At 35.0% G+C, this 22,383-nt stretch overlaps 1 protein-coding gene across 1 annotated transcript; it reads left to right on the top strand.

Moving 5' to 3' along the window:
- The first annotated feature begins 4,080 nt into the window (after positions 1-4,080).
- On the top strand, positions 4,081-21,139 carry LOC144364565 (uncharacterized). Its single transcript, XM_085494274.1, has 10 exons — positions 4,081-4,379; positions 7,622-7,740; positions 8,468-8,536; positions 11,167-11,230; positions 12,450-12,541; positions 14,553-14,671; positions 15,026-15,118; positions 16,628-16,740; positions 17,442-17,519; positions 19,051-21,139. The coding sequence occupies exons 1-10, from the start codon at positions 4,212-4,214 to the stop codon at positions 19,174-19,176; spliced, it is 1,041 nt and encodes a 346-aa protein (XP_085350400.1). The 5' UTR covers positions 4,081-4,211; the 3' UTR covers positions 19,177-21,139.
- The last annotated feature ends 1,244 nt before the right edge of the window (positions 21,140-22,383 follow it).

The following is a 22,383-nucleotide window of genomic DNA, read 5'->3' as shown; positions in this document are numbered from 1 at the left end:
ATGCGCCGACCACCTAACTTACTCAACAGGCGCATCCAATCAAACTTGGCCATTTGTTTAACATAAAATACACGCTTACCTAGGCTGATCCCACGAGGTCACGCATAAACAAAAAAATAAGCCTAGACTTAATTTAAAATAACATCAGAAAAGCAGTTTACATATTTTACAAGTAGTTTGTAACATATTTACCGAACGTCACATCACAGTCCATTCAAGTTTGGGAAAGTAATATGAATGGGCACGCGTATAGTATGTAGTTAGTACAAAAACGAATATTATAAGTAGAAAATTGTACATAAATCACGTGGCAATATTCGGTTTATTATTACATCCATGAAGCTGCAGTTGCATGGTAACATGACATTTTTTGTGTGTTGCAGTACCGTATTTTGAGAAAATTGGTCTAGAAATATTGTTTTCTCCAAAATCGCTATTTATAGAACAATTCTAAACACGATTTTAAAAAATGATTTTTTTTTTTTTTTAAATAATTCATAAGGCAATCAGTCACGATATATATTTTTTTACCAGTCTATGTCACCAGCCTACAATTTGAGATATTACTCTTTATGAACCGGATATGCGTCCTCGCAAGCTCGGGCGCTCCTGGCGCACGACCCTGTAATGATAGCGACTTCACGTTCGCACGTAAAAGTTTTTACCATATATCTGATAGGTGTAATAGACCATTTTCCGTTCACTGCGAGAATCACGCGTTATGCGTGAAATCGAACGTAAAAACAGGACAAACAAAGGTCATAGCGTCGTAGTGCGTTGTGTCGTCACCGGAAGCGCTGTCCCAGCACAAACCTGTGTAATATGTTCGCTGGTTCCCGGCGTTCTTTGCGAATGGTACGCCATGACACTTGAGGCGGGAACCAGCCAATGTTGGCTGGTTCCCGCCTCAAGTGTCATGGCGTACCAAGCCACAAGAGGCCAGTAACTAGTAATGAATCCGGCATTCTGATTGGTCCGTCACTTTCTCGTTGCTTGTTCTATTTCCCTTGGTTACCTGACGGCAGCGCTTACGCTCGTGGCCGTTCAGGGGTTTCCTTTTACTTTCGAAAGTTGGGTGAATAAAAAACTGTTTCTTTTGTTATAAATTTTCACAGAAACAGCGAGGAATGTCAGAAACATCTCAAATGTGTAAATCTAAGCAGGCAGTATGTTTGAGCATGGCTTTATTGTAGTATTATAGACATGTTTACGCAGAACGGAACTTGGAATGTTTTCAAATTACGTCACTCAGTCACGTGCCTTCCGGCTGGAAAACCGGCCCAAATGGAACAATATGGCGATTACTAGTTACCTGCGTCCTACCTACCATTCGCAAAGGACGCCGGGAACCAGCGAACCAGCCAATGTAATATGTTTATAAATAAATAAATAAAGAACCCCATGGTATTAACAAACAGTTCAACTCATTTGTTGAGCTCACTACCTAGGGCGCGTTATTTGTTCTATTGTGGAATTTTTTGTGATTCTAACTTATAGTTCATGCGCGTTCTTACGTTCCTATGTTCTACCTGTACGTTATCACACTTGCTTCTATGCTATCGATAAAGAGCCATTGCTCGAAACGTCTAGCTATTTTTAATAGTTATTTAGGACTACGATTACCAAATATTATCTTCAATATATCAATGTAATATGTTGGCTGGTTCCCGCCTCAAGTGTCATGGCGTACCAAGCCACAAGAGGCCGGTAACTAGTAACGGTTCCGGCATTCTGATTGGTACATCACTTTCTCGTTGCTTGTTCCATTTCCCTTAGTTACCTGACGTCAGCGCTTACGCTCGTGGCCGTTCAGGGGTTTCCTTTTGCTTTCGAAAGTTGGGCGAATAAAAAGAATTGTTTCTTTTGTTATAAATTTGCACAGAACATATCAAATCTGTAAATCTAAGCAGGCAGTATGTATGAGCATGTAGCATTACAGACACGTTTACGCAAAACGGAACTTGGAATATTTTCAAATTACGTCACCCAGTCGCGTTCCTTCCGGCCTGAAAACCGGCCCAAATGGAACAATATATGGCGATTACTAGTTACCTGCGTCCTACCTGCCATTCGCAAAGGACGCCGGGAACCAGCGAAATGTAATATGACGCCTTACTAGCCGATTTTGGCTAAAATTCCGCTCCGCCGCCTCTTTACAACAGTGTTTATACGCGGAACTTGATATTGCTTTTTACAATTTGGGTTGCCTTTGAATCACATATTTTAATGAAATATTGTTTATAGAGTGAAAATATTATTGTCATACATAATTCAATCTTTGAAACAACATAAACTAACACATAATAACGATAATCAAATTTGTGTTTGAAGTTCGAAAGTAGTTGCGTTATTTCCGGTTTCAACTAGTTCGAAAATAGAACGTTTCCTTGAGCGCAATAAAATCACGCGTAGAACTCCATCCGAACCAGACTCTAGCAGCGTAAACTTATTGCAATTTTGGCCCAGTTTGTTCTTACAAGTTTTCTAAGTTTCATTTATCATTATTTAGTAAACAGGTATCTGAAACGATTTAATGTATCCGTAAATTACGTGGCAATCGACGATTGACTTCGAAACGTTCGAAATTTCGAACAAACTCCCGACACACCTAGCGCGATATGCGTCAGATCGGTGTAGAAGACGCCGACCTGCAGCGTCAATGGTCGTAGTGGCGTCAAACATCGCGTGGGATTCGACAAACGCGAAGTATTTTGGGGGACATTTCCATGCTTAATAATGTGCTGTCCACATTTGATGATAGACAATTTTGATTAAGTAAGGGTATTCGGACGCAATATTCCTCTGTCGAAGATCGGCCGGTCGATGTGAGTTACGAAATAAAGAAATTCTAGTTTAAAATCAAATCGTTCGATTTTTGCGGCAGACGTTCGACGCGCGTTTTTCATACATCTCGCGAGATCTCGCAATTGTACGGAAAATCCCCTATTACAATTTTAACAAGTGACCTCAAACACATGACGTAATTTAGAATGACGCGTTCTGTTTTGAATGATGAAAGCCGGGCGCGCTGATACAGGAAATTAATGCCCTGATGTGAGGGCGCACTTCCCATATCGTTACGAGGCCGGGCTATGCAAGATATATGATATCATAATATCTCTGCCATAAAAACATATGGCAATAGCGTTATAATACTGACACAATGGCCACCATTCACTAAAATACAACCAGCATTTCCTCAAAAATGAGCTGCTCCCACCAAACTTAATCAAAGTCAACTTGAATATCTTTATAATGAGTATAATCAGAGTTACTTGGGGTTTGAAACTACGGTGACATGATACCAAGACCCCGTTTCAATCTCGCTCTCGCATAAGCGTTCCAACTCAGAAAAATGCAAATGCGCATGCCCGGGGTAACTAGGATACTGGGATGTCCAGGTGGATCAAAATGGCTGCTCACGATATGACGGATTACAGTAACTATATTTTCTGTACATTTTCGATGTACTACATTTTTTCACTATGAATGTGGTAATACATGTTTTATTGTTTTATTACAAACCGCCTATGTCATGTCAGAAGGTCGTAGCACCAGTCTCGCTATCTACGAGATGAGACTTGAATGGGATCTTGGCATGATGTCACCATACAGTACTATGCGCGTTGCAAACCCCAAGTAATGTACCTCTGGTATAATTTATTGTAAAATGTTATGGATTCACTAATCAGTACTGTTATACCATGTTTAATTTGTTTGACCTTGTAAAATATTCAGTACTTCATCTTAACTTCTGTATGGTAAAAATGTATATATATTTACATTTTTCCTGAATTTTCTCTAATTATCACACAGAATAGAAAAAAAATACACCTGTTGGTGAATTTTGTACAAATTAAAAATTAATTAAAGTGTACAAAACAAAATCTTGAGAATGTTATCTTTCCATTTTAGTGAGTTGAATGCCCTTGAAATGAGAGTTATAAGGTCAGATGGTAGTAGTAAACCATCGTTGAGTTAAGAGGTCTGTTTCGCGTGACTTATACTCGGTACGCATGCGCCAAATATGACGTCAAGCTGATTGCGAAAGGGAATCCCTGTGTTTAGTAAGTATACTGTGTGTGGTATTGCGACATTTACCGGCGAAACTTAGACAAGCAAACAAGCTCCGAGTCGTACTGTGAATTTTAACCTACGCAATAATCGATTCCGTGTAATTTGAAAGAGAAGAACAAGTACTTGACGGGATAATGTCGTCCGTGGGATTTGTATTACGTTCCGCTGGCCGAGCGAGTCGAAACCCGGCGATTTTCTGTCGGAATCCCTATTTCTCCGTGACAGTCAGCGTTTCGCCTAGTGTCAGGAAAGTGGTACAACGTCAATTTGCACAGATTGATTTTATGTCTCCGAGAATTTTGGTGAGTCGATTTTTTTTTTTTTTGCATTCTATGACAATGTCCTGACGGGGATTTTTTTCAATGGCTGTTTTTGGTTAAATATTAATTACCGCTGACCGCAGAACTACGAACAATTTCCATCCCTTGACTCGTACACGCTCATGCGTTGATCGCAAAATAGAACTGATATACGAATCAGACATGTGTGAATGCCCCCCGGTACCGGCCGGCTGTATAGAGAGTGGCCGGCCGTATACTAACTGTTCGCTTTTAGTGTTAGTGACTGTTCCTTGACGGTGTTCGGTGCGTATTCACTCAGAATGTCATATGTGTCGGTATTTTAAATCTGTAACAGAATTATGTAGCCGTTTTCATCGAGGGACAACTGACGGGGGATTTGTTATATTCATACGCCTCAATCTATTGCGTGAAATTTGGAAGAGCAGTTAAAGAAATAACGTCGTCCGTGGAATTTGTCATTGTGCTACTTTCCACAAGCCGAGCGAGTCGAAACCCGGCGATTTTCGCTCGAAATTCCTGTTATCCATGACAGCCGGCATTTTACCCACTGCCTGGAAAGTGGGGCAGCATCAGCAGTGCTTATTGCTTTTGTGATCGTGACCGTGCCGTTGGTTGAGTTCGTTGAGTAAATTCAACATTCGTACACTCGGAATTTCATATGTCCCGGTATTTTTGTGAATACTGTAGAATACTTTATTTTCGCTTGGAATTTATTTTCGCTATTTTCGCTGAAAGAATGATTCCGTGAAAATAAAATCCAGCGAATATACTTTTTTTTCCGATATTTCACATTAAACTCCTCAAAACCAGTAAAAATAAATTCCAAGCAAAACGCCCAAAAAGTCTTTTCAGCGAAAATTAATTCCAGCGAAAATAAAGTATTCCACAGTATTAACTTTACAGTGAGGATGTTATAAATAGCAGCCTTTTCATCGGGGGGGGGGGGGGCAACTGTGTGACATTTCATACGGAATAACCGATTCTGCGTAATTCAGAAGCTAAAAACAAATAGTTGAAGAAATAATCTGATTTGCGTTCCACAATCCGAGCGAGTCGAAACCTGGTGATTTTCAGCCGGAAATAATTCCCATTATTTCCACGACGCGGCTGGCGTTTTAACCCACTGCCTGGAAAGTGGAGCAACATCACATGTGCTTATTGCTTTTGTGTTACAATTGATTGTGTTCATTAATTGAGTGCGTCTAGTCCATTCAGAATTTTATATGTTCTGGTATTCTCGTGAATACAATATACTGTAGTAGAATACTTTATTTTCGCTTGGAATTTATTTCCGCTGAAGGGCTGCTTCAGTGAAACTAAAATCCAGCGAATATACTTTTTTTTCTATGTCTCACATTCAACTCATCAAAAAATCAGTGAAAATAAATTCCATACAAAACACCCATAAAGCTTTTTCAGTGAAAATTAATTCCAGCGAAAATAAAATATTCCACAGTACTTTACAATAAGGAGATTATATTAATCCTGAGGGGGGGGGGGGGGTATTTACATCGATCATCAGCAGTTTCCCAATCACAGGCTATAAAACATATTGAGAAAATTTTACTTTTTCATCAAAATACTGGGTATGTACATATTTGTTGCCAATCTCCTCTGTTGAGCCAGCACTCCTATCTTTTGAAAAAAACAATAACATATGCGTTATTAATATATGATAATTTTTTATTGCATCTTTAGAAATAAAATTTTTATCAGCGTACAGCAATAAAGTGTTGAAATATAACGAAATAAAAAAAACAAAAAACGGCAGAAGTATTTTCTTCTGATAGCAAAAACTATATAATAAATATTTTCCAATCTGTCTAACCTTATCGTCTCCAGTTGTACTACTAGTAGATATCTACTTGTTTCCACATCCTCTTTCCTTCCTTCTACTGTGTAATTTAAATTATTCAATATGTCCTCAAACTGATATGCATTTTATTTCACGTATTTTTTATTTCCTCCTGCACGTAGATTCCTAATATTGTTATTATAATGACCTTTAAAATCAACCAATCAGATCTCGTGAATGCTCCGCCCACGCAGGCATGGCCGTTCAATGACTTTAATGGGCAATGTACATGCATTCGGTTAGTCATGGCGTATAAACATAAACCTCACATATTCTAGAATGCTGATTGGTCAGTTTTAAATAACTTTATTACACAACTAAATCATCAGAGGATTTAGTAAGGTAAAGAGAATAACAAGACATAAATAAACAAATGTAATAAAAAAAAAAACAATAAAACTTAAAAGATAAAGACTAAAGAAATATCAAAAATAAAAACTTCACTATTTTCGCAACTTTTAAACAGGGGATTTATAGATAGTATCTTTAAGGTATAGTGAAAGGGCTTCTGCATTTTTCATTACCTCAAGAAAAATATCGTCTGGTAAATTAGACTTGAGATCACAATCTTCAAATAGTCTTTTCCTTTCACATTTGAGGATAAAATGCTTCTCATCATCAAGAGTATTTATGTTACATCTTTTACATGTTCTGTCATCTAATAAAATTTTTGGTTTGTTCCATCTCCCTAGTTTAATCTCTAGATTGTGATCACTGAGTATAAATTTACTTAACATTTTTCTAGGATTGAAATTTTTTATATTTTTCAGATAGTCATTATACAAATTGATTTGCTTTCTAAGATGGGGATCATCGTAATAAAATTTCCTGCAGTGCTGTTTAATTTTTTTTTTTTAGACTGCAGCTTTCATTCTAATTAGTAATCATTTCTGTGAGGTAGACACAGATAGTCGCATACAGGCCTTTAACTGTCGTTCTATGTTATGCATGGTTGCCTGACATCCACGTTATTATTTTTAAATGACTATGTTCTGCATTTTTTGTCAATTTTAATTTTCTAACACTGTGTCGAAAAGACATTTGCGGTATCATTTGAATGTACAAGAGGTTATTGTTGATAATTTTGGCTTGGAAAACATTTCTCAAAATTAATTGGTTTACAGTATAGCATGCCACTAATCTGAATATGCAAATTTTCTAAACAGAGGATGACAGTTTTACGTTTACCACATGTAATACATGTGGTAATATTTCTCACATTAGTAACATTGGTAAATACTGAAAACAATGAGTTAAAAGTATTAATGCGATGATATACTAACTAGTGAAATTGAAAAGCCAGTTTAGAACTTACTAAGTTATCCACTGTTAGTTGCCATAGTGATAAAAGTGATGTAATAATAACCTATAAAATTTGTTTCCACAGTCAAGAGAACTAAGCTCGTCTGCAAAGCCCTTGCAAGCTGAAAACCAAAATGGCTTGACTGATGAGGAAAAGAAAGACCTACAAAAGAAGCTCAGTGATGCTGACTTCCAACATTTTCGGTCAGTTCTTTTAAATTTTGATAGTTTACGAGGATTTTTAAACATACAAATAATTGTTAATATTTGGCAACCCATGTAAATTATTAGCCTATATTTGGCATTCCATACAAATTATTGCCCTTATTTGGAATCCATGTACTAATAAATTATTTGCTTATATTTGGCATTTCATACATATTATTGCCCCTATTTGGTATTTGGCATCCCATGTAAATTATTTCCCATATTTGGCATCCCATGAAAATTATTTGTCTATATTTGGCATTCCATACATATTATTGCCCCTATTTGGTATATCATGTAAATGATTGCCCATATTTGGCATCCAATGTAAATTATTTGTCCATATTTGGCATTCCATACATATCATTGCCCATATTTGGTATGTCATGTAAATGATTGCCCATATTCGGCATCCCATGTAAATCATTTCTCATATTTGGCATCCATGTAAATTATCTGTCCATATTTGGCAGTCCATACACATTATTGCCCATATTTGGTATATCATGTAAATGAATGCCCATATTTGGCATCCAATGTAAATTATGTTTCCATATTTGGTATTTGCCCATATTTGGCATCCAATGTAAACTATTTGGCATTCCATACAAATTGTTGCTCATATTTTGCATCCATGAAAATAATTATCACTCACATTTAGCATCTTTTGTAAATTATTGAATTTGCTTTCAACTAAATAAATTGTTTTTTGTCTTCACTCTAGAACTGCCACTAAGAAGAATGAAGGAGTCAAGACAGAGCAATTGCATTGGAATTTACCACACCCTATTTGGTGAGCACATAAAATTATAAGGGTTCAACTATTTGAATTAATGGTGGGATGGCTTGAAGAATGTGACCTGTGCAATTTTTTAGCTCTGCTGTCGACTTTGTTGAGCAGAGCTTATCATATGAGTGATTGTCCTCTCTCAGATTTGTTCATTTTGTAATGATGTCTTTAATTCTCTAATTTTGGTGAATATTTTTGTAATTTTTGGTAAAAAGTGATATTTTCGACTTCTTGTTGAATACTGCAAGTCCAATTGCTTTGATACTACATATATAGATACTACATCTGGACCTCTCTCAGATTTGTACATTTTGTAATGATGTCTTTAATTCTCTAATTTTGGTGAATATTTTTGTAATTTTTGGTAAAAAGTGATATTTTCGAATTCTTGTTAAAAACCACAAGTTCAATTGCTTTGATAATATACATATAGGTACTACATGTGGACCTCTCTCAGATTTGTTCGTTTCATGATGATATCTTCAATTCTATAATTTTGATGAATATTTTTGTCATTTTTGGTGAAAAGTGATATTTTCGACTTCTTGTTGAATACTGCAAGTCCAATTGCTTTGATACTACATATATAGATACTACATCTGGACCTCTCTCAGATTTGTTCATTTTGTAATGATGTCTTTAATTCTCTAATTTTGGTGAATATTTTTGTAATTTTTGGTAAAAAGTGATATTTTTGACTTCTTGTTAAAAACCACAAGTTAAATTGCTTTGATATTACATATATAGGTACTACATGTGGATCTCTCTCAGATTTGTTCATTTCATGATGATATCTTCATTTTTGGTGAAAAGTGATATTTCGACTTCTTGAAATGAAATGTGCATTGCTAACAGTGGAGCTATCTCAGCCGACAGGCTGCTTGTTTTTCTACAGTGTCGTAAATTTTTCTTTTTCATGAAAGTGCCAACAATTTGTTTCTGCAACACCTAGATTTTTTTTCAAACACACTCAATGATTGAAAATGCCTGACCCCTAGCTACAGTAAAATTGTTATTGATATAGGTTTGTGGTCCAAGTTCAAGAAACCAACCATATTCTAGAGATTTTGTTGTCTAAAAATTACTAAAAAATTTTTGTAAAATTTTTCTCAATGAAATCACTTTCACTGTTTTAATTTTTCAAAATCTATGATTTTTTTTTCTTGAAAAAATGGAGAAAAGTAATCTATTTGGGCATGATGTAACAAGGAAATAGCACCCTCTAGAGTTGTTTGAGCACCCTCTTTTAGTCAATTTTAAAATCTCTTTTGTTTTTATTTTATGTATGGAAATTTGTTATTACCTCTATTGCTGGTTGGTGAGCTGGCTCTTATTATTTTCATGTTCTAATTTTTGTTGTTTTTAAAAGTCTGTTTCGAAATTTATGGTTTATGAACTTTCACACTGTTCAACAAATCAATAATTAAAATTAACATGGAGGTAATTTTGCTCAACAAATCTGTAAATTTTGTTTGAACACCATCATTTATTCTTGTCATTTTGTTAACTCAATATTTTGCACATTTTTGTGTATTTTTCTATAACCAACCATTTTTTTTTTTTAGCTCCGCTGTCGACTTTGTCAAGCGGAGCTTATCATATGAGTGATTGTCCGTCGTCGTCCGTCGTCGTCGTCCGTGTCAATGTTTTACTTTTTCGACTTCTTCTTGAAAACTACAAGCCTAAATGCTTTGATACTTGGTGTATATGTACCTTGGGTAGACCTCTCTTAGGTTTGTTCATTTCATGTTGATATCTTTAATTCTCTAATTTTGATGAATATTTTTGTCATTTTTGGTAAAAACTGATATTTTCGACTTCTTGTTAAAAACCGCAAGTGCAATTGCTTTGATACTACATCTATAGGTACTACATGTGGACCTCTCTCAGATTTGTTAATTTTGTAATGATATCTTTAATTTTTTAATTTTGGTGAATATTTTTGTCATTTTTGGTAAAAACTGATATTTTCGACTTCTTGTTAAAAACCGCAAGTGCAATTGCTTTGATATTACATATATAGGTACTACATGTGGACCTCTCTCAGATTTGTTCATTTTGTAATGATATCTTTAATTCTCTAATTTTGGTGAATATTTTTGTCATTTTTTGGTGAAAAGTGATATTTTCGACTTCTTGTTAAAAACCGCAAGTGCAATTGCTTTGATATTACATATATAGGTACTACATGTGGACCTCTCTCAGATTTGTTCATTTTGTGATGATATCTTCAATTCTCTAATTTTGGTGAATATTTTTGTCATTTTTGGTAAAAAGTGATATTTTCGACTTCTTGTTGAAAACTGTAAGTCCGATTGCTTTGATATTACATATATAGGTACTACATGTGGACCTCTCTCAGATTTGTTCGTTTTGTGATGATATCTTCAATTCTCTAATTAATTCATTTTGGTGAATATTTTTGTAATTTTTGGTAAAAAGTGATATTTTCGACTTCTTGTTAAAAACTGTAAGTCCGATTGCTTTGATACTATTCATATTGTTCATTTTCTAATGATGTCTTCAGTTCTTTAATTGAAATGTGCATTGCTAACAGCGGAGCTATCTCAGCCGATAGGCTGCTTGTTTTTTTTTGGCTTATATTTCTATTTTATTTTTAAATTTATTTCCAGGTCTGAGGAGGAACGTCTCAAAGTCAAGATCACACATCGAGAACCAAAGGGTTTTGTTGACAAGGTAAGTGTGAGATTACCATAAATATGTTGTGAATAATTCAGGCAAACACAGTGTTCCATGTTTTCCAAAACTCGGACAAATTTAGAAAGGGAACTGAAAGTTTTGATATCAATATGCAATTTCACCTAAAATAAAGTATTTTACAGTAGTATAAAAGTAGAATTCTTTTGTTTCCAGTATTATTAAAATTTGAAAAGATTCAAGAATACAGTTAGTTTTTGATATTAATTTTAATATTTGTCAATATCATATAATTAAAGCAGAAGGGGGTTCACCTGCGCACGCTCGACAATTGAGTCCCAAGGGACGATAACAACACACACTAAAATGCAAAGGCTCATGGGTGAATGCTTGTTTGTAAACAACGACACGCTATGGCCATCTGACGCATGTGCAGGTGACGACTCCCCCGCTTTAAGTTGCACTCTGAGATCATTCCTAAAGTGTTATCGCCGACAATTATTTGAAATGTTGGATGATCTGAATTTACATGAATTGTGGGAAAATATGTGCTCAGCTTTTATCTAAAAATACGATTTTCTGGGAAAGTCAATTGATTGTGTGTTCAAATGTTATTGTCAGCTAATTTTTTAATTTTGATTAACTTGGTCAAAAATCAAATCTGAAAGTTATGGCTTTCGTGAGTTGTAATGATTGAAATCTGATGCTATAAAACTTGTCATGCAATGCTTTTCAAATTCTACTTGGGGAGCATGCGATAAATACAAATGACTTAGGGAGTACATATATTTGCAAATAATAGGTGAATTGGGTATACTTCTATAAGATCTAATCACAACAATTGAATGAATGGATTTTACTTGAATTTAATTTTTTATTTATAGTTCAAGGTTAAAATGCCAATCTGTCAAAGATGAACTAGACATTGAGACTCCTTAACTTCATCAATATTGCTCATCACCAAATGTGTATAGCACATTATTAAATGTGAAAAGTACCCCCCCCCCCCCAAATTGAATCTTGCACAAAGTTTTTATGCACCAACAACGCTATGAGCTTTGTTTTTCGTATGATGGATTTCATGTATAATGCAGTGGCCAGAAAGTGGTCTTTTGCCTTTTCAGATCTAATTAACTGCGATTCTCAATAGTTCCAAACAATTGCAAGTCGTCAAATAGTTTCTCACATTCATATCATTGATTTTAATTAGGGGGTATGTTTCCAAGTTGCTCATTGTGGTTTTTTTTGTTACGTTTAGGCAGCGTATAAATCTGTTCAGGCTCTCCGAAAATCCTTTGATGTGCTGTCTGGATACAAGCGAGGGAAACCATCGGAGAAAAAATGGCTTGTGTAAGTATACATTACATACATTAAGGAATAAAAAGAAAGTAAAACATAGTTATTCCACAGAGGGCAGTATGTATTAAAGCTTGTACTGTAAAAGGATTAATTATTCACTGGGTTTTAATTTTGCTCCTTTCACTGACTGGGAAATGCGCTAAATTAAAATCCAGTGAATATGTAAAATTTAGCATAGAACACATTATCTAAATGATAAAACCGTGAATTTGAAACCCACTGAATATGCCTGAAATGGTAACTCAGCGAAATTTAAACCCAGTGAAAATTAGTCATTTTACAGTACTTTGAGGAGTAAAAAGGAAAGCAAAGTGTATTTATTCCTATGTAAACAGAGGGCAGTATATAGTTCAGCTTATGGGTTGAGGAATAAAAAGGAAAGTAAAGCGTTTTTATTCCACAGTAGACTGAGGGCAGTGTTTAGAATAGCCTTGAATCTATTGCAGTGTTACATTGCAGTGTTAGATGATATTCCACCAATGCCTAGATACATTGCTAGAAATATCTATTTCATATTTATGCTAATGGCACCAAACAACATATCATAAGCAGTTTTGGCAGAAAAAAAAATACTCTCCATATTTATCGGGCAGTTTGGAAGTTCATGCAATGAATTCTCCATGATTATGTTTTAATAATTTGGAATAAATTCACTGCGAGAATCACGTGTTATGTGTGAAATCAAACGTAAAAACGGGACAAACAAAGGTCATAGCGTCGTAGTGGTGACAAACATCGCATGGGATTTGACGAACGCAAAAATGTTTTGGGAGATATTTCCACGCTTAATATTGTGCTGTACACATTTGATGATGGTCAATTTCGATGACGTAAGGGTGTTCAAACGCAATATCCTCCTGTTAAAGATCGGTATTTTGATGTGAGCTACGAAATATAGTAATTTAAGTTCAAAATCAATTCATTTGATTTTTGCCACAGACATTCAGCATGTGTCTTTCACACAACTCGCGAGATCTCGCAGATGTAGACAATCACCAATGCTCACAGTGTATCGTCATGCTATTTGAAAGGGCATATAGTCATCGCACCGTGCATTTTTAAAATTCATGTAAACAAACACTATATTTTAGTGTGTATATATCGCTATGATATTACCGTAATCAACCGCGTTAGCGCCCAGGGGCCTCAACTCAGAAAATCATGATTTTTTAGGGGTGGGCGCTTACCCGAGAACCCCCCTCGAAAAAGAGTGCAAATGAAAAATTTTATTCATCAAGTGACAGATTACGTTTTTGAGGGAAAATCAAATTACGAAATTAGTTGAGTCGTCATTGATTTTCACAATGAAGAAACAGAAATGATCACAAAAAATGTGCACATTTTATTACAATATTAATTACGTATCACCAGAATTTACGAAATTAAAAACATTTGAATCTGTTGGAACACAGTCAAAGTCAAAATTATCATATTATCTCCACTGACGAAGGTGTTGGATCGTACGCAAACTCTCGATGAAAATCACTTTCCGCCATGATGCATTTGCATATTTGACCTGCAGCGGCGTCCTTTGACCTAATGGGCTAAGTTGGTTATTTACCAATCAGAATGCTGTGTTGCACTGACGCAATTCTTCGGAAATTCCCGAAGACTTTCCAGTAACGCAATCTGGAACGACATGGTTTTTCCAAAAAACTAGTAACTAGCCATTTTTGAGAGGTAAACTGAATATGGCATGAAATATTTACCGCATTTTACTTGTATTAACGGGTCATTGTCGTAGCGTAGTTTATGCACGATATCCACGCTGTATCATATAAAAACAATTACCAAGATTCATTACTCAAGACCAAGTTTTAAATTAGCTGCATTTTTAAGGGGTGGGCACTTTGCCGAATGTGACCCCAAATATAAAAATTCCGCAAAAGTGGGGGGTGGGCGCTTGCCCGGGCATGGGCGCTAACATGGTTGAGTACGATACTAGCACCATATCTAGCTGGATAAACTAATTTATTTTACAATTTGTAAATTTTTGTTTCAGGAGAATTATCTTTTTAGAGACAGTTGCCGGGGTACCAGGTATGGTGGCTGCCATGGTGAGGCATTTGAATTCACTGAGGAGAATGAAGCGTGACCATGGATGGATACATACTTTATTGGGTAAATATAAACCGAACACAAATTAATGTAAATTAATTAAATGCCTGATGCATACAGTGTTATGTGAAGAGCCAATGAAAATGCTTGATGCACACAGTGTTACATAAAGAGCCAATGAAAATGCTTGATGCATACAGTGAGTGTTATGTGAAGAGCCAATGAAAATGCTTAATGCATACAGTGTAACATAAAGAACCAATGAAAATGCTTGATGCATACAGTGAGTGTTATGTGAAGAGCCAATGAAAATGCTTGATGCATACAGTGTTACATAAAGAGCCAATGAAAATGCTTGATGCATAACGTGTTCCATGAAGAGCCAATGAAAATACTTGATACATTTGTATTTTTCAGAGGAAGCTGAGAATGAAAGAATGCATTTAATGACAGCATTACAAGTAAGAAAACCAAGTTTCTTATTCAGATGGACTGTACTTGGTGCGCAAGGTATGTTTACATCATTTGTATAGCGTAAACATTGCATATTGGTATGTTTACATCATTTGGATTGCGTAAACATTGCATATTGGTATGTTTACATCATTTGGATAGTGTAAACATTGCATATTGGTATGTTTACATCATTTGGATTGCGTAAACATTGCATATTGGTATGTTTACATCATTTGGATTGCGTAAACATTGCATATTGGTATGTTTACATCATTTGGATAGTGTAAACATTGCATATTGGTATGTTTACATCATTTGGATAGTGTAAACATTGCATATTGGTATGTTTACATCATTTGGATAGCGAAAACATTTCATATTGGTATGTTTACATCATTTGGATAGCGTAAACATTGCATATTGGTATGTTTACATCATTTGGATAGCGAAAACATTGCATATTGGTATGTTTACATCATTTGGATAGCGAAAACATTTCATATTGGTATGTTTACATCATTTGGATAGCGTAAACATTGCATATTGGTATGTTTACATCATTTGGATTGCGTAAACATTGCATATTGGTATGTTTACATCATTTGGATAGCGTAAACATTGCATATTGGTATGTTTACATCATTTGGATAGCGAAAACATTGCATATTGGTATGTTTACATCATTTGGATAGCGAAAACATTTCATATTGGTATGTTTACATCATTTGGATAGCGTAAACATTGCATATTGGTATGTTTACATCATTTGGATAGCGTAAACATTGCATATTGGTATGTTTACATCATTTGGATAGCGTAAACATTTCATATTGGTATGTTTACATCATTTGGATTGCGTAAACATTGCATATTGGTATGTTTACATCATTTGTATAGCGTAAACATTGCATATTGGTATGTTTACATCATTTGGATAGCGAAAACATTTCATATTGGTATGTTTACATCATTTGGATAGCGTAAACATTGCATATTGGTATGTTTACATCATTTGGATAGCGTAAACATTTCATATTGGTATGTTTACATCATTTGGATTGCGTAAACATTGCATATTGGTATGTTTACATCATTTGAATAGCGTAAACATTGCATATTGGTATGTTTACATCATTTGGATAGCGAAAACATTCCATAATGCAATTTAGGTCATATAAAAAGGGGTGTTTCTGTTGAAGCGCAGTAGTAGTCGTTGTGCCAGGAAGGTGCAACATTTGATATTTCCCCACAATCTAATGCCCTTTTCTAATAGAAATCACAAGTATGAGTTTTGACCTGGGCGCGACTTGCATTAATTACTGCCTTCGATACCAGCTTCCAATCACCAACAAAATTACTCAATTAAACCTTGGTAACGTCTCAGTTTGTAGTCGTTGGTCTGCGCAAAATTCGAAGTTGCCATTTTGGTTTATATGAGACCCATATCTCTTTCATGATGATGTAAAAAAAACTCGCTATTTATATTTACGAACAAAGTGTAAAAGTTGAACTCTAGAGGGCGATGTTGACTATTATTGAAAAAGTTTTACATGTTATTTACAGGTGTATTCGTGAGTGCGTTTTCTGTTGCCTACCTCCTGAGTCCCAGTTTTTGCCATCGATTTGTTGGATACTTAGAAGAAGAGGCTGTAATCACGTACACAAAATGTCTTCAAGTGAGTTGTGTTTGTTTATTTGATGATGAAGATCAATATCATTGAGACATGCATACGTAAGATTAGTATAAATATTGATTTTTCCCACAATCCAATGCACTCTGCCTATCAGAAGTGCGAATGCTAGTACTGTAAAATACTTTATTTTCACTGAAAAGACTTTTTGGGTGTTTTGTATGGAATTTATTTTCACTGATTTTTGACAAGTTGAATGTCAAATATAGGAAAAAAGGTACATTCGCTGGATTTAATTTTCGCTGAATCATTCCTTCAGCAAAAATAGCGTAAATTAATTCCAAGCGAAAATAAAGTATTCTACAGTAATGATCTGGATGAGCACTAAACACATTCTCCTTCGCAGAGACTATGGGTCTTTTATCACTAAGCTAGGTAGTCACCAGAGAACGCCCCACTAGTTGCAGCTCTATGTGGCTCCCTAAGCCAGGTCATAATCTCAAAGACTCTGCAAGGGAGAGTGCACTAAACACTGACTCGACTTCCTTGAATATTTATTTATACATACCAATCCAACAATACATTCTATTCTGTAAATGTGCATAATCACTGGGTTTTAATTTAGTGCAAACAGTGAAATAAGCAAAAATAAAACCAAGCAAATAATTAAAGCTCTATGCAGTAAATCAATGGTAATTAACATAAAAGTTCACTTCCATTTTTTTTATGTTTTTCTTTTTTCTCAGGACATAGACAATGGATTACTGCCAGCCTGGTCTAATATGCCAGCACCACCGCTAGCTATTCAGTACTGGAAGCTCCCGGTAAGTATGTAAACGAGTTAGGGTTCCAATATATTTGGAGTCAACGTGAGCGACATACAAGATGGACCTTTTACCGCTTACTGTGAGATCCCGCGTGACTCATTACTCCCACGAACAACTGAACAAACAATTGTTGTAGCGTTGTAGTTACATCTAAGCAACGCGTGAGATTTGACAAACGGAAAAGTATTTTCGAAGCATTTTTCAGATCATAATTTTATATTTGCGGTGACCATTCGATCTGCAGATTTCACACATTACGAGAGATCTCACAGTACAGGGACAAATCGTTCATTGAGGGCTAAATTTTCACGAGTAAAATCTATATCGTGTGTTTATATCTATATCGTGTGTTTATATCTATATCGTGTGTTTATATCTATATCGTGTGTTTATATCTATATCATATGTAAATTCATTAATTATTCGTTGGTTTTTAACTTTGACCCTTTCGCCGATATGTGAAATAAAATAATTTAAATTTAATGCATTTGAACATGAAGAATAACAATGGAACTGATTGTTTCTCTGCAATGTTCGTAAACCACTGTGAAATTGTTAAAAACATTGATATAGTGAAATTAAGCGGTTTTATAGTATACAAGGAAGAATTTGATACATCAGAAAATAATGTCAACAAAAAAACTGCTCTGTGATTGGTCTGACTGTTAGGTGTTAAGGTTGGGTAGCCAATCAGGAACAATCTTTTAAGCAGCTTCGCACTGACTGGTAACTCAGAATTCACTGGGATTTATTTCTGTTTAGAATTAAGTAACTTGAGAAAATGGCATATCCATGTGCAATTTATTTTTGTTCCATTAAATATTTCACAATAAAGTGAAATAATTGTGGAGTGCACTTTTAATGTTGATCATTGTCTCAATTTACATATTATCTCTGTTCGCATATTGTCTCAATTTACATATTATCTCTGTTCGCATATTGTCTCAATTTACATATTATCTCTGTTCGCATATTGTCTCAATTTACATATTATCTCTGTTCGCATAATGTCTCAATTTACATATCATCTCTGTTCGCATAATGTCTAAATTTTCATATTGTAGCAATAGACCATTTTCCGTTCACTGCGAGAATCACGCGTTATGCGTGAAATCGAACGTAAAAACAGGACAAACAAAGGTCATAGCGTCGTAGTCGCGTCAAACATCGCGTGGGATTTGACAAACGCGAAAGTATTTCGGGGACATTTCCATGCTTAATAATGTGCTGTCCACATTTGATGATAGGCAATTTCGATTAAGTAAGGGTATTCGGAAGCAATATTCCTCTGTCAAAGATCGGCTGGTCAATGTAAGCTGTGAAATAAAGAAATTCTAGTTCAAAATCAAATCGTTCGATTTTTGCGGCAGACGTTCGACGTGCGTCTTTCATGCATCTCGCGAGATCTCGCAATTGTACGGACAATCACCTATTTTCATATTGTCTTAATTTGCATATTGTCGCAATTTGCATATTGTCTCAATTTTCATATTGTCTCAATTTGCATATTAATTCTTTCATTTAATAGGAGGATGCAATGATGCGGGATGTGATAGAAGTGATACGAGCGGATGAGGCTCATCACCGCGTAGTCAACCATACGCTGGGATCCCTGGATAAGGATGCCAAAAATCCATACGGCCCTGGACAGTAAACCAATACATCCTTGTGTGGTCAGAGGAGTAAATATTTGTTTTTAGTGGTGTGAACTAAAACCAGTTACTGTGCAGATGCACACCTGCAAAATGTAACCAAGTGCGATGGTCTATAAAAAATGAACACCATGAAAACTATAGCTGGTGATGAAATGAAGTCACCTTAGTGTCTGTAACCATGGCAACCATAGCTGGTGATAAAATGAAGTTACCTGAGTGTGTCTGTATTAACTTATATGTAAATATTTAAAATATATATTTAAAGTTTGAACGCCATTTTGTTTTCTCCTAAAATTTTGAAGCTTAATTTTATCTATTTTTCTATCAGTTTTTTATCAATTTTGGACCAAATAGACAAAATGTCCTGATCAAAAGTTTGGTAAAGATGTGGATAAAATTAATTTTTATTTTGTGGATGTTGACAAAAGTTTACTTTAGTGCTTGGAAGGTTTAAAGGTTTTCTTCCCAAAATTAAACAAATCAAGAACAAAATAACCTCAAATAAACAAACCAGTAATTACTTAGCTAGATCAACTATAATTGTATTTTATTTAAATGTGATGACAATGGATATGAACATAAATCATCTTTCTTTTCAAAGTATGCAACTTAATTATTTGTTAACCTGCAGGGAGAACCAAATACATTTTTTCTATTTTTTTTTTTTTCACAGTTTGTTATTTTAGTGTCTTTATTTTCTCTTCACCATACTGGTATGAACAGATCTTTCAGACATATGTGATAACATTATTTTTATTATTGTATATGTATTTTTTTACATACTTGCAGTTCTTTGGTTTTATTAATATTAATTAATAATTAATATTTGTGTTTATACATATGTACTACACACACACGTATGCTTAACAAGAAGCAGTCATTTAAGATTTTACCAAAGAAAACGTTTTTGAGGCTGTTGGATTATTTGTTGTTTGTTTCATTTTTAAATTTTAACCTGAGAAAACCTCATGTGATGCTGTTCAACCCTAATTGTCCCAGCCACGGTAGAATTTTTAAAATCCTTGGTACAAATATGCATGAAGTTGACTGTGGTATGTAAAATGCCAATGAAAATACTTGATGCATAGTGTTATATAAAGAGCCAATGAAAATGCTTGATGCATACAGTGTTATGTAAAGAGCCAATGAAAATGCACACAGTGTTATATAAAGAGCCAATGAAAATGCTTGATGCATACAGTGTTATGTAAAGAGCCAATGAAAATGCTTGATGCATACAGTGTTATGTAAAGAGCCAATGAAAATGCTTGATGCATACAGTGTTATGTAAAGAGCCAATGAAAATGCTTGATGCATACAGTGTTATGTAAAGAGCCAATGAAAATGCTTGATGCATACAGTGTTATGTAAAGAGCCAATGAAAATGCTTGATGCATACAGTGTTATGTAAAGAGCCAATGAAAATGGTTGATGCATACAGTGTTATGTAAAGAGCCAATGAAAATGCTTGATGCATACAGTGTTATGTAAAGAGCCAATGAAAATGCTTGATGCATACAGTGTTATGTAAAGAGCCAATGAAAATGCTTGATGCATACAGTGTTATGTAAAGAGCCAATGAAAATGCTTGATACAGTGTTATGCAAAGAGTTACATGTTGTACACCTGTGTGTATTGTATATATAATTTATATTTACGAACAGGGTATGTCACTCAAACTCAGAATGCCATTTTAACGACTTTTAGTCCCTAATTTTGTTATTAGCTATTATAGTTTTAATGATTGAATTATTTATTATGACAAATCCATAACTTTGAGTGTGTTCTGTAAAATAATTTTCCAAAAATTGTATTTAAATGACAAGACCCAAGTTCAAGATCACGTATGTTCATAATGAAGATGTCATTTTACGAGACGTATTATATATTTTCTGTTAGCTCTAAATGTGTGAATGCATGTATAAGCAATACATTCAAAATAAATGTGCTCATATTATATTATTTCTGTCTTTTTTGTGTCATGTGATCAACTGTGTACCTGCTCTCAAGCACCCGTTAACACGAGAACAAAATGTTTTGAGTCGTTTGAGAAAACTGACAATTTTCTACACTTATAGGCCCTAATAGAAACTGTTACAGCTGACTTGATTGGTCAATTGGTTTATTAAGCCACACCATTTTTTGTTTTGTTTTATCAAGATCAAATGTAGGTAATGAAAAATTAAAGAAAAAGTCAAGGCTAACAACATAATACTTCCAGATGAAAGCATTTTCTCAATATTTCACAACAGTGGAAATGATGTCACACTTTACCCACAATCCTTTGCTGGAAAAACAAGATGGCAGACTACAAAATACTGATTAAAAGTTGAATATCTAGAGAATGAAAAGTGATATAAAAAAACTGTAAATTGCATTCTCTTACATTTGTAGAGCTCTTGTATTATATATTATGTTGCATTATGTTGTTTGCCTTGACTTCCCCTTTAAAGAGGGAGGGTTGTCACCTGCGCACGCGTGGGAATTGAGTCCCAAGCGACGATAACAACACACGCTAAAAACGCAAAGGCTGATAGGTAGAGGCTTGTTTGTAAACAACGACACGCTACGGCCAATTGACGCATGCGCAGGTGACGACTTCCCCTTTTCATTCATTTGATTGGAAATTAACAACAAAATAAATTAAAATGTCCGAAAATGTTGCACCATAATTTTAGAATTGGGGATTCTTATTTTAATTCAAAGGTTTAAACCAGGGAGTACTAGCGACATTTAAAATTGTTATCCTCAAAATTACAAATCACATTTCTTGTGGCACAATGGGATGGTTTAATCAAAGCCAGATCAAATCAGACAAATTGTTGATGCAATTGTGATTCTAAACAAAGCATTATAACCATTAGACTGAGTTTTTTTTAAGAAATTATACATGGAAAAGTAAATTCTGGCCTCAGACTCTTGATCCAGGTTTCAGATTCAGATTTAAATTCCAGCTGCAATTTAGATTCAGATTCCAGCCTGGATTCGGGTCCAGATTCCAGTTTAGATTCCAGCCTGGATTCGGGTCCAGATTCCAGTTTAGATTCCAGCCTGGATTCAGGTCCAGATTCCAGTTTAGATTCCAGTCTGGATTCAGGTCCAGATTCGGGCCTGGATTCAGGTCCAGATTCCGGCCTGGATTCAGGTCCAGATTCCGGTTTAGATTCCAGCCTGGATTCAGGTCCAGATTCCGGTTTAGATTCCAG

The sequence above is a fragment of the Saccoglossus kowalevskii genome, chromosome 20, assembly GCF_978046115.1.
Source record: "Saccoglossus kowalevskii chromosome 20, keSacKowa6.1, whole genome shotgun sequence".
Classification (NCBI taxonomy): domain Eukaryota; kingdom Metazoa; phylum Hemichordata; class Enteropneusta; family Harrimaniidae; genus Saccoglossus; species Saccoglossus kowalevskii.
Note: the sequence above shows the minus strand (reverse complement) of the source record. Positions and strands in the feature narration are given on the sequence as shown.

Coding starts and splice junctions, on each gene's coding strand:
- LOC144364565 (XM_085494274.1), top strand. CDS start 4,212: ATGTCGTCCGTGGGATTTGTATTACGTTCCGCTGGCCGAGCGAGTCGA. Junction 11,231..12,449: donor CAAAGGGTTTTGTTGACAAG/GTAAGTGTGAGA, acceptor TGTTACGTTTAG/GCAGCGTATAAATCTGTTCA. Junction 12,542..14,552: donor TCGGAGAAAAAATGGCTTGT/GTAAGTATACAT, acceptor TTTTTGTTTCAG/GAGAATTATCTTTTTAGAGA.